This window comes from Aricia agestis, chromosome 21, assembly GCF_905147365.1.
Source record: "Aricia agestis chromosome 21, ilAriAges1.1, whole genome shotgun sequence".
NCBI classification, from domain to species: Eukaryota; Metazoa; Arthropoda; class Insecta; order Lepidoptera; family Lycaenidae; genus Aricia; species Aricia agestis.
This window is the reverse complement of record NC_056426.1, coordinates 2563921-2577443: the sequence shown is the minus strand read 5'-3', so window position 1 is coordinate 2577443 and position 13523 is coordinate 2563921. Positions and strand designations below refer to the sequence as shown.

The following is a 13523-nucleotide window of genomic DNA, read 5'->3' as shown; positions in this document are numbered from 1 at the left end:
CCATTTGGTGACCACTGCCCTAAAGTATTATCACTAATTTTTGTTATACCCTGTACAGTCTGTCAAAAAAGTCATGAAATTAAAAAGTGGCAACATCGTAGTGTCATCCCTTTTTTCTTAAAAGGCCCATTCACGGCAGGACTGCCTTGCAGTCCGCCGGCTTAGCAGGATAGTGAATGGTGTTGCAGGCCTGCACGGCAGCCTGCAACACCGAGTAGGACGCGACCTGAGTCCTGCACAAAGTGTGCAAGCTCCGCCCACCACTTGCAGTCCGCCGCAAAGGACCTATAGACTTAATTTAAGTACCTATATATTAAGTCTATGGGTTGCAGGATGTTTGCAGGCCTGCATTTTGACATTTTGTTTTCTTAATATGGCACTTCGGCTATATAACCATGGCGTATCGAGTATACATGGGGAAAACAATATTTTATAATACAATTTTCAGCATCGTTTTTCTATATTGTCAAGTCTAAAAGTCTATGTAAAAGTCAATACAGTCAGAAAGTCAAGTCGGTTGATTCAGTAAACAGTGGGGACACAATAGCAAAAGCCGCTGAAAAATTCGGAGTGCCTAGAATAACTCTATACAATAAAGTGACAGGTATAAGTCCTAAGGTCTGTTCCATGGGTCCAACTACATATCTCTCTAAAGACGAAGAAGATTTATTAGAACAATGATCATTATGATGAGTGAGAATCATGTTCCTATTACAAAAGAAAAATTGTTGGATAGCGTCCAAAAAATAGAAAAATCGAAAAAGGAATTGAGGTAATAGCTTTGAATCAAAATAGTACCCACATACTTCAACCGATGGATCTAGCAGTTTTTAGACCTTTAAAAATTTCGTAGAAAAAAGCCGTAACGACCTGGAAGTTGGAATAAGTATTTCAACCAAAATTTAAAAAAAGAAGATTTTGCTCCACTAATTAAGACAGCTTTGGAAACGATTTCTAAAGACACTGTCAGAAATGGCTTCCGTGCTGGGGGTTTATATCCTTTTGGCCCTAGTTACATAGATATGACAAAAATCAAATCCCGGAAAATACCACAGGCCGAAGATCTTACGTTACAGAACCAGTTCCTTGAAAATCTGGAAAAAGAAATAAAATCTTGTTTGAGTGCCGATAAATTAAAACTTTTTAAGGAACTTTATTACAAACCCAGACACGAATTAGATGAACAATTGCCCAATGAAGACATTTCACTTTATTTAATTTGGGCAAGAGTAAAGCACTCTGTTGGCGGTCCAATACGAGATGGTGATGAACCTTCCGGAAATACTCCTGAAATTCTAGACACAGGCATGGTTGAAGTTTTCGTGATTATACATTATCCGAATCCGTATTCCGTACATTATCCGCGGTACAATGTCCCCTTGGACAGTCCCTAGTTTTTTCAATTCACAGAATATTCAGAAACGAACCCTATAGGCTTGTTTTACGTGGAAAATTAAAACGGTTTTTTCGGAGTAGAACCTTCTAAAGTGTAATTTGAGGGAGATACAATCGTTTTCTTAATGACACGGCTCATGTGTCATACGCCACACGTTAAAAACACGTCATAAGACACGGCTACCGTATAGTGCGCAATTAATGCAGCTTTAAAAAAGGTTGACGGCCTTTACTTTTTCTCAATTCACAGAATATTTAGAAACAAAGCCCTTTTAAAGTATGTTCTACGTGGAAAATTAAGATGGTTTTGTTTAGAGTAGAACCTTGTAAAGTGTAATTTGAGGGAGATACAATCGTTTTTAACAGATTCAGTGAGGATGACACGGCAGCCGTGTCATATGTGTTTTTAACGTGTGGCGTATGACACGTGAGCCGTATCATTTAGAAAACAATTGTATCTCCCCATAGAGGAAAATAATACACGGGGCATATCTCCCTCTTATTTTCTCCTTTTTTAATGAAACCTTGTGGTTGTTCCATATAAACCTCCTCTTCAAGTTCTCCGTAAAGAATCCGCAGTATCCACATCGAGATGTTGCATACTCAGGTCCATCTCTGCCGCCAAAGCCAAAAGGGTACGAAGGCACTACTAATATATTGTACTAGATGACGCCCGCAACTCCATTGCGCCAAAATTAGTTTATCGCACTCAGCGCAGTACATTTTTCCAAGATAAAAAGTATCCTATGTCCTTTCCCGGGACTCAAAGTATCTCTGTACCAAATTTCAGCCCAATCGGTTCAGCTGTTTAGGCGTGAAGAGGTAACAGACAGACAGACAGACACACTTTCGCATTTATAATATTAGTATGGATTCTGTGACGAAAGGAAGAATTCCGTACAACCGGGGCAAACGTTTCGTTGTAATCAATCCCCGCTTGTTGTGCGTAACCTTTTGCAACAAGACGAGCCTTGTATTTCTTTACGTTGCCATAAGCATCCTTTTTGAGTTTAAATACCCATTTACACTTTAGAAGGTCCGTTCTTTGCAAGACATTATTCAAAAACATTAAATATTCTTCTTCTTTGGCAAACTCAGCGCACCGAGAGCGCACCCGTTCCTTTTTTTGCAGCCTGACATTTGTCAACTGTCAATTTGGGTTCATTGACTTCAGTTTTCTGTCATCCGCGGTTTGCAAATTCTACTTTCATATTGCTCAAAAGAAAAACAATTTATTTATGAAATGGGGGACTTGAACGATATAAAATTGTGTGTGAAGTGGAGTGGCAAAGAGTATGAATTACCAGAATTATCACCGTCAGATTCCGTAGCAATGTTAAAAATCGCCATCGAAAACGCTACTGGCGTACGGCCGGAAAGGCAGAAACTCCTCAACGTAAAATTTCAAGGTATTTTTGTTTTCTTTTAATGCATTTTGTAGACAAAAATGTTGCTTATCCTACCTACTTTAAAGACTAAACTCTATTACAAAAAAGTGAAATAATGAACTGTAATTCTTCATGATGACGCCTTTTGTTTGAATTTTCTATCATTGGCACGTATTTACTAATAATATAAATACGATTTATTAATAATATCAACTAATTTACATCCTTTAGATACATAGTCTTTTATCAGAATATGCGAAATTTTATTGTATTAGGTATTGCATCATTTTGGCAAGTGGTTACATCCCCATCGAAATGTTGTAAAGAGTTCTAGGTGAATAAGAAACTAGAGAAAAATAATTAGGGCCCCCGCTACCATATGTGCAATGTGTGCTATGCACACGGGAGCCATCCTCTAGGGGCGTCAAATTGCCATCTTTAGGGGCGCCAAAACCAAGGACCAAAAACATTTGCCTTGAGGGGGGCCATAACTTTTTTTTTAACCCCCGACAAAAAAGAGGGGTGTTATAAGTTTGACGTGTCTGTCTGTCGGTCTGTCTGTCTGTCTGTCTGTCTGTCTGTCTGTCTGTGGCATCATAGCATCCAAACGGGTGGACCGATTTTGATCTAGTTTTTTTTGTTTGAAAGCTGACTTCATTGAGAGTGTTCTTAGCTATAGTTCATCATCATCAGCCTGCTCCGTGCTGAAAAATCGCGGTTCATCTGGTTGGTGAAGAGTCGATTAGCAAATGCAATAAAGCGAGTCGGCTTTATTGCATTTTAGTCGTGACATTTATGAATATTTACACATTAATGGAAAGTTGACCTGGTGCTGCAGCATCACCTGGTAATCAATAGGATACCCAACTCCTCACCAACTTAGAGCGACGGTTTCGTGTTTGGGCTCATTTGAATTGTGACAACTAGTAAGTGTAGATAACCAATAAATTTTTGCATGCTGCTGCTGCAGCGTCACCTGGATTCTATAGGAGCCGAGCTCCATATGAACCCAAAGTGGAGGTTTCATGTTTGGACTCATATTGACGGCCTCATCCAAAAGGACATTCGTAGATGGTATTCATTGGGATATAATATGATCCTGTTGATAGGAATTATTCTGCACTATAACCAACACAAGTTTAAAAAGCATGAAATAAAATTAAATTAAGAAATTTTAAAAAACCCCCGCCAAACAACTTTAAAAAGTAATGAAATAATATATTTTACTGACTTTAAGTTTAAATAATTCCTAAGTGTAAAGTGATATTTTAGTCCATAATTGTTGTCAAGTTGTGTCGGGGGACCGCTAATGTAGATGTTTGATTTCACATATCATTATAGTTATGTGAAGTCAGTTCACAGCGAACCGAATCGAGACAATCAGTGACATGGCGATACAAAATGTAAAAGACACTGTCGGCGGACCCCCGACACACCGTGACAACAATTATGGACTAAAATATCACTTTACACTTAGGAACATAGACTTAATAATTATATACTGTCGTATATGTATAGGTTTATTTATGCTTAGGGATTATTTAAACTTAAAGTCAGTAAAATATATTATTTCATTACTTTTTAAAGTTGTTTGGTGGGGGTTTTTTTAAATTTCTTAATTTTTAAATGTAGATATTAAAATATTCTATGTCTATTTATATAGTATCTTAGTATATTATTATTTATAATATGTAGTATCTCTATATCAACTTTCTACATTATTTATTCAGTCTAAAACAGGGGTCTGTATTTATGATGTTAGTCTTAATTAAAGTGCTCCAAGGCTATAAATGAATGTGGACAAAGGAGAATGCTGCGGGTAAAGGAGAACTGTCAAAAATTATGTTTTTGTATAATGGTAGCGTTAGTTCTTTTTCGTTCGTTTAAAGCTTTGTCGAGCTGTACCTATAATATCTTTTGCCATCATTTTTCTGTTGTTGACATTTATGTTTTTTAAATTTCCAGGCAAAGTAGCTGCAGACAATTATACTCTATCAGAATTGAATCTCAAACCGAATTTGAAAATTATGATGATGGGGTCATTGGAAGAAGCGATAGAAGAAGCAAGAACGAAACCAGAAGTTGATGATGTTGTTAATGATTTGGATATAGAAGAGGAGGAGGTTGACATTGAAAACCAAGAGGTATCCATACTTCCATATTACTAAGGGCAATTTATAATAGCGCAGAGTCGAAGTGAAGCAAATTTCCAAAAACTGAACACAGAAAATTCATCCTTAACTCAAGAGTATAACGCATACATACTTCTGCGAGGCCAATCAGTGTTGGTCGCGCGCATCCACGCGAATTCGTGCGTTAATGCTTTGGAGTTAAGGTTGAATTTATTATGTTCAGTTTTTATAATTTGCTTCGACCCTGCGCTAGTATAAATTGACCCTTATGGCGCATCCACACATGCCGCCGGCTTATACCGCCGGGTTTGCCGCCGGCTTTCAGATTACCTTGCCACCGAAGCCGGTGGCATGTGTGCTTAGCCGACGGCCGGGCCGCCATGTGTGGATACAGCATTATATTTATATATATATATATATTAATACGAAAAATGGGGAAACACCATAGGTGCATGAAATTTCGCACAGTTATAGTTTATATGGTGAAGGAGTGCATCGAGCTAATATTATTTTAAAATTATGCTTTTATCACATATATTTTTAACAAATAAAACGTTACACACACTACGACACTACTACTAGGAAAAATGACAGATTTTTGAGTGACTAACCTATACATACGAATTATACTCTTTTATTTATGGTTGAAGTCTGTTGACAACAAGTTGACAAATTGAAAATGGATTATTGTTTTTTTTATTTAATTTTAGATACTATTAGACAATGCTTAAACGGCCAGTCTGAGATCAGCTGAGTCCCAGAGACAAGAATTGAAAAAAACTATGATGAAGTCAATATTTTTTACAAAATATAGGTACCTAGCAGTCCTAATGTCGTTGCAAGTAAGGTCGAATTTCGACCATTGGGCGATCTCTAGTATTTATAATGCTGCGAAAGTGTGTCTGTCTGTTTGTTACCTCCCTAAATTACTGAACCGGTTTCTTTTAATTTGATGTGGTGATAAGTTCCAGGAAAGGGCATAAGATACATCTTTTATAATTCCTAAATTATAGGCTTGATAATCTCGACTGCCATATGCCTAGGACTTTTTAAGTTAAAAGACCTCCTAATTGTGTCCCACACTTCTTTCTTTCAGTGGTAAAAGATTTAAAATTAAATATTTTTAATGTGTCTTACTTTGTTTTCCATGCCAATATAAATAAAAGTCAGTTAGGGATTTAAATTAAGAGGCCACAGTCCGTCCTTTTTGCATTTAAAATATTAGTTACATATTAAATTGTGGCTCAGTAGTGAGTGCGTTGGTAGCTCAAGCCAGGGGTCGCGGTTTCGAATCCAGCTGACGGAACAAAAAGTTTTTCAAAGTTCCTGGTTCATGGATGTGTAGGTATTAAATGTGTGTATCATATAATAAAAATCTTATATAATATGTATAGTATAAAAAGTATTCGTTGTCTGGTACCTGTAACACAAGTCCTTGAGGTACTTACCACGGGGCCAGACTGACGTGGTGTGAAGCGTCCATAGATATTATTATTATTATTAAATTGTTTGAATTTTGAAATTTAACTTCTGTGAACATTTTCAGGTGTACCTAGCAAAAATCAACAAGAGAGTGAAAGATTACAAAATCAATGTACTGAACACACCGAGGGAAGGAAAGAAATTGCTAGTACTAGATATTGACTACACACTCTTTGATCACAGATCTGTAGCTGAAACTGGTAATAATTTGTTTATTAACTTTTTTTTTCCTCTACGTGAATCTTGCAATCGGCCTTAAGGCTATAAGCAGATGGGATGTTGGCTTCTTAGTGTAGGGTGGTAGTCCCAGTGGAATACATCCCTTTATTATTTAGTCAGTCTATGACTGACTGTCCTGGTCAAATAGACATATTTGACGAGGACAGTCAGCCATAGACTCGACTCGTCTCTTTTTTAAGACGACGAGTTATTTCTGGGATTGTTACTGTCCAGCCAGGGCCCCCGCTACCATATGTGCAATGTGTGCAATGCACACGGGCGCCATCCTCTAGGGGCGCCAAATCGCCATCTTTAGGGGCGCCAAAACCAAGGATCCAAAAAAATTGCTCAAGAAGGCGCCAAAATCCTTTTTTTGCACACAGGCGCCACTAGCCCTTACGGGGGCCCTGTGTCCAGCTAGAACATTTTGATGGTTCTGGAGTCTACATATTTTGTAATTGCTAGCATAGGCAGTAATCTCCTATTGGCATGTTGAGAGTATCATGTAGCTCTGATGTTCTGAAAAACCATGGCGCATTTGATGCCTGTTGTTTATTAACTTAAAAAAAACTCTTAATACGAATATACAGTTGATGTTTACTTGTTAGTACTTAAACTAGGCATAGCCTGATTAAGTACTAAGTAGGTAAGTTTTCATAAATTATTATTACTTTAAAAATTTTTATGTCTAAGCTCAATATAGCTAAAATGATTAATGCTAATATTTTAAAGACATAAGTATATATTATTGAATAGACAAAAATTCAAACAAAATGCCACATGACCTAGGCTAGGGGTTCCCAATCTTTTTCAGACTGCTGCGGCGCACTTACAAGCCAATATTTTGTCACGGCGCCCTACTTTACTTAGCTATTACAAAAATATACATAAATAAACACCATGATTTTATAGGTAGGTTAAGCAAGTAAATAATAATTAATAAACAAATATTTAATCATCTGCTTGCCTTGTATAATTCATATTATAATTTTATTTTATAATATTTGTAGATATTATGGATAATGATGGAGGATCGAATCACGACGCCCCTCTTGCCTCTCCGCGGCGCACAGTTTGGGAACCCCTGACCTAGGCTATATTAAATAGCTATTAGTTTCATTTTCTACCGCCCCCGCGCCATTGGTCTAGCAACCTATGCCGCCACTGATTCGTAATGGCGCATGACGTAGAGCAAAATGAAACCTTTAGACCAGTGGTCCCCAACCTTTTTTTCATGCGGGCCACAAACATGTTTCGGTCTTGGTGTCGTGGGCCGTAACAAATTTTTTTTAGGGTTAAAAATAACATACTTCAAAGTTAATGAAAGTGAGAAAAATTTCATGACTATCACGACGACTTTACATTATTTTGTCTGTGGGCGTGAATTTCAAAATGGTATAACATCACGAGGGCCACACATAAAGCCCCGGCGGGACGCGGGTTGGGGATAGCGGCTTTAGAGTTAGACAATGCTACGCTACGCTTGCTATAAAATACAAACACTCATCTTATAACAACATATTGTTATCTATTCCAGGCTATGAGCTAATGCGGCCATATCTCCATGAGTTCCTGACGTCAGCATACGAGGACTACGACATAGTGATCTGGTCGGCCACGGGCATGAAGTGGATAGAGGAGAAGATGCGGCTGCTCGGAGTGTCCACGCACCAGAGCTACAAGATCATGTTCTATCTGGACTATCTGGCAATGATAACTGTGCATACCACTAAATATGGAACTATTGATGTGAGTTTTTAGGCTATTGCATAGCTTTTATTGCGAGATTTGAGTGCGGCGAATTAAAAAATTCCGAAAAGAAAAACCCTTGACAAACTACAATCTGACAGGCACCGCGGTGTTGGTCGGTGCGGCGTTGCCAGACTTCGGCCGACTGTTGTGTGCAGCGACCACATAACCCAATAGACGCCTAATGTTTTGATTTCTCTTAAGAGGATTCCACACCGCCATTTTTTCCATACAAACGCTGTCCCCTGTTTCCTCCCTGGATAATGCTAGTAGAGTTATAATTTTTTTCCTGAATATCTACGGCCACTAATACAATGTCCCTATGTTTTCTTTTTTTTCATAATTTAATTATTAAATAAGATATAAACGTTCAAAAACCCAAAAAAATGGCCAGATTTTCCACTGTGTTCAAACGTCCAGAAAACAGATTTGGATAGATTATACAAAAAAAGCAAAACATAGGAACACAGCTCAAGCCTTTTTTTAATCTTTAATGAAAAAAGTACTTAAATCGGTTAAGTTTTGGAGAAGGAATCAGGGGACAACGAATCGTTGATTTTCTGGATTTTCTGCAGTTGTCTCTATCGCGTTCTGCGGTATAGGCTTGAGGTAAGGGAGACAGCTATAGATATTACACGTACTTTTTTTTCATTTCTCTAGCTGCTGTGGTATCCTCTTAACAAATTATTGTTCAATGTGCTGAGGTAAGCGACGCGGGGGGAGAGGTAAGAAATGCATTACGATTGGCTTATTGAAATTCACGGCATGTCATAAATCAGAACTAGTGATGGGAAGTACGAGAAGCGCTTGTCAAAAGAAATAAAAAAAAACAGTACATATTTATTTTAAAGCATAGAATGAAGAAAAGACTTTTATTAATTGTGGCAAGCTTCTAAAAATATACAAAAACGTCTTCGGATTATATTATAAAAGTACCTATACTTACCTAAGTATATTTAAAAATATACTTTTTTTTACAAATTATATATGTATATACTTTTTTAAACTTTTAAAGGGCAAAAATTCTGTAATATTATATGATTTTTGCGAAACTTTTATCGTTTACGCAGCACAATAGGAAAAATCACCCGATTTTGAAACATTTTTCATTGGTGCTCCGCTCCTATTGGTCTTAGCGTGATAATATAATATAGGCTACATAGGATATATAATAAAGCCTTCCTTGATTAATACTGAGAAAAAATTTAAATCGGTCCAGTAGTTTCTGAGATCAGCGCGTTCAAACAACAAACAAACACTTCAGCTTTATATTTATTATTAGTATAGATTATTTGACTTGCTAATTTCGCCACATGATTTCTAAGTCACAATAAAATTGATGGAAATTTATTTCTAAAAATAGTTGTTCGCCAATAAAACTGCTTGAAGTTTTAGTGACTAAAATTTAAAAATCTTTACTTGGTTACTTTCTTTACGCTTTCAAGATAAGATTTCATGATTACTTCGCAACGCCGACAAAAACAACGCTTTGTGATGGGTAGATAGTAGTAGTACTAGTAGATGGATGGTTTATCCATATTTCTCTTACTAAAATTGGCAAAATCAGTGTTGGTACTGCAGAGCTCAGTAATCGTCGACAATTTTTATTGCTATTTTTTTTTATGAGATAAGGGGGCAAATGAGCAAACGGGTCACCTGATGGAAAGCAACTTCCGTCGCCCATGGACACTCGCAGCATCAGAAGAGCTGCAGGTGCGTTGCCGGCCTTTTAAGAGGGAATAGGGAAGGGTAGGGATGGGAAGGGAAGGGAATAGGGTAGGGTAGGGATGGGAAGGGAAGGGAATAGGGTAGGGTAGGGAATAGGGGATTGGGCCTCCGGTAAACTCACTCACTCGGCGAAACACAGCGCAAGCGCTGTTTCACGCCGGTTTTCTGTGAGAACGTGGTATTTCTCCGGTCGAGCCGGCCCATTCGTGCCGAAGCATGGCTCTCCCACGTATAGCTATACGCTATAAATTATAATCATTAATCAGTTGTTTAACAACAGTTCTACTCAAAATGACTTGAGCATATCACGCTGTTTCGATTTTCGATTAAAAAAAATATACCTCTGAAAGAAAGTTGGTATCACATCACTAGTGACGCGTGACGATAACGGAAGAAAGGATAAGCATTACTAATTTGTATTTGATAGAAAGGGATATGACTTATGTCAAATGCTTTCGTCATGGATTCAGACCAGTGTAATTTGAGCTCTGAATAAATTGATTCTTGACAGTAAAAAAAATATTTTGTATGAAACGCACGAGATGTACATGGGTCACGGATGTGGTCGATACGAGTACTAAGACAGATTTCGCTATCATTATCTAAAGTAAGACCTATAAGTCTTACATATTGTCTGAAAGTATTCGCCTTGCATTAGGCGTCTAGAGGCTATGTGGTCGCTGGTTGTGTGCGTGCGACTAGACGTATGCGAATTATAACTATTACCGTAGCAGTCCCTGATTGCCACACGCATTTTTTTTATTATTTCCTTTTGTTACTAAAGCTAAAAAAGAAAGATCTGCAGAGATTCTGTCAAAGGAAAATGTTAAACTGTCGCTAGACTTGTTTTTTTTTGTGTTTTTTATTTAGTCACAACCTTTAGTTTTCCTATGCAAAAAAATCAACGTACAGAGTTGAGATCCAAGGTCTAATGTTTAAATAATACTAATTTTTATTTTCAGGTCAAGCCACTCGGCGTTATATGGGGTAAATATCCACAATACAGTCCAAAAAATACAATCATGTTCGATGATATACGAAGAAATTTCATAATGAACCCGAAGAGCGGTTTGAAAATCAGGCCGTTCCGACAGGCACATTTAAACCGAGACCGAGACCGGGAATTAGTGCATTTGTCCACTTATTTACGTGAAATAGCTCAATATTGTGAGGATTTTGATACTTTAAATCATAAAAAATGGGAAAAATACAAACCCGACAAGAGCAAAATCCAACAGGCAGGAAACAAAAGAAAAGCGGAGGACAGCGCGCCGTCGGCGAAGGAATGACGTTAATTTTGGCGGGAGCGCCATTTTGATTTGAGAAACTGGTAGAATATCTGGAGATTCGAATGTAGAATTTGAATGATTGTAAATAGAAATGTCTTACCATGAAACGTGTAAAGCCTTGCACTTAATCTAAGAAATAGAGACTGCTTAGAAGTCTATAAAATATGTTATAAGAGAGGCAAGGGAGGTATTCTATATTTAAAATATATAAAATAAATAAAAATAATGTCTACCAATTTCTATAATCGCATCTTTTTAAACGTCACACTTTGGATAGTAATAAACACCATATTATGATAAATATAGAGCATCACTATCTTTTTCGCACAGATTTAAATATAACAACCAGTATATTCTACTAGTAACTTAAATAGTTTATTGCGCCTTAAATGAAGACTGCCAACAAAAGACTATGTTGTGTTTAAGTCATAGACATAAAGACTACAGAGAGATATTTAAAAAAAAAGGTTGTAAATATAGTTTTGAGCGCAACTGCAACACTGCTCGGTAAAACTACCCTATGGTTTTACAATAGCTGCGTTTGGACAATAACAACCAATAATATTATATCTACCAATTACGGCGCGTCTGGTAACTAAATCTACGTGACCCCGCACCGCCCCGCAGCCCGCTCATTCCTCGGCTCTTGGTAGGCCAAAGATACCTAAAAAGCCAACATGTGCATTCCTCCTTCCATTTTTGCTCAAAGATCTTAAAGTGGGCGTCAAAATAAGTGAACGTCAGATTAGAACTATTAATTAAAAAAATGTCCACGTCTTAATGTCTTTGATTTAAGTGCAATAGTGAAAGTAATAATTAGGCTATTTTAATTTCATAACTTCGTATTTATGATAGATAATAGTAATATTTTTCAATAAATTTTTTAATTTTGTTTGGTTGCATTTAATTTGATCATTTTCAGGGAGTTTTAATTAACTTTTTTAGGGTGTTTACACATTCGCGGCGCCGTGTGTAAACAGCCTTACAGTCTGGTTAAAGTGATGACTGGTAATACCATAGATGACGTCGAAATAAAGGTTTTTTGTGAAAGGTCTTGTCGATCAAAGCGAAGTACAGGTAATCCTACTAATATTATAAAGCTGAAAGTATGTGAGTTTGTATGTTTGTTACTTCTTCACGCTTAAACGGCTGGACCGATTTCGACAAAATCTTACAAGGAGGTAGCTGACATCCTGGATTAACACATAAACGATATCTAGAACTAGAATCAGTGTGTAGAAAACTGTCAGCAAACTGTCAGTAGTGTGGCAGAATTTCACATACGCTTTGTCTCGCTCTAACATTAGCCTAAATAAATTAGTTGCGTCCTTGTCGGTATTGTTTCGCAAGGAACTGCGAAACCGTCGACACCATAAACTTAACGACAGTATCTACGACACAGACGCAAGCGTTAGAGCGAAACAAAGCGTATGCAAAATTCTGCTATGCTACCAGTTACCACAGAGGTTTATATTACAGATATGCATACCATGATACCACTGACAGTTTTCGCTGCCGCATGCGAATGCGTCGGTGGAGTGTGGACAAGAGGCGTTAACCAGACAATACGATAGATTTTATAAGTTCGTCTCCCTTTAATCTTTATGATAGATTACTTTTCATGTAATTCTTAAAAATCTAAACAGCTCTAAGCAAAATAAGTCTTGATCATGCTAAAGCGGGGAATTAACTACCGGGCCGCCCGTTAGCGGGGAATTGACTACCGGGCCGCCCGTCACGGGCAGGTCTGTCGCTTGTCTCCTCGTCAATTCCTAGGTACGGGCACAGACATGCCCATTGGCCCGTGCCCGCAGCCTGCCCGCGAGATCGCATTTTTCCCGCGCGGGCACGGGCAAGTCTGTACATGAATGGTCGCGACGGGCGACCCGTCGTCATTCACGCCTTGGAGAGCGACTGGAATATTATTGTAAAAAATACAAACACTAAACTTAGGAATGAAGGAACAAAAACAATTTTGACATTCGTTTATTTCCATTTACCGGTCTTCCGTATCCTTGTTTGTAGAAAGTTAAAAGCAAGGATTACATGAACACCGATCTACCTAATGCCGCTAAGACAGCGAACTTATTGAAAAATCCAAAGAAATCAATGCCGATGCTGATCTATCATTTGTTACAAAG

The 13523-nt window shown here is 37.7% G+C and overlaps 1 protein-coding gene across 1 annotated transcript; it reads left to right on the top strand.

Moving 5' to 3' along the window:
* Positions 1-2566: 2566 nt before the first annotated feature.
* Positions 2567-12273, top strand: LOC121737611 (ubiquitin-like domain-containing CTD phosphatase 1). Its single transcript, XM_042129271.1, has 5 exons — positions 2567-2804; positions 4749-4927; positions 6462-6597; positions 8154-8365; positions 11056-12273. Exons 1-5 carry the CDS (start codon positions 2639-2641, stop codon positions 11380-11382), a joined length of 1020 nt encoding a protein of 339 aa, XP_041985205.1. The 5' UTR covers positions 2567-2638; the 3' UTR covers positions 11383-12273.
* The last annotated feature ends 1250 nt before the right edge of the window (positions 12274-13523 follow it).

Excerpts from the sequence above, each read along its gene's own strand:
- LOC121737611 (XM_042129271.1), top strand. The coding sequence starts at position 2,639 with ATGGGGGACTTGAACGATATAAAATTGTGTGTGAAGTGGAGTGGCAAA. Across the intron at positions 4,928-6,461 it reads TTGACATTGAAAACCAAGAG|GTGTACCTAGCAAAAATCAA; the intron begins GTATCCATACTT and ends GAACATTTTCAG. Across the intron at positions 8,366-11,055 it reads CTAAATATGGAACTATTGAT|GTCAAGCCACTCGGCGTTAT; the intron begins GTGAGTTTTTAG and ends TTTTATTTTCAG.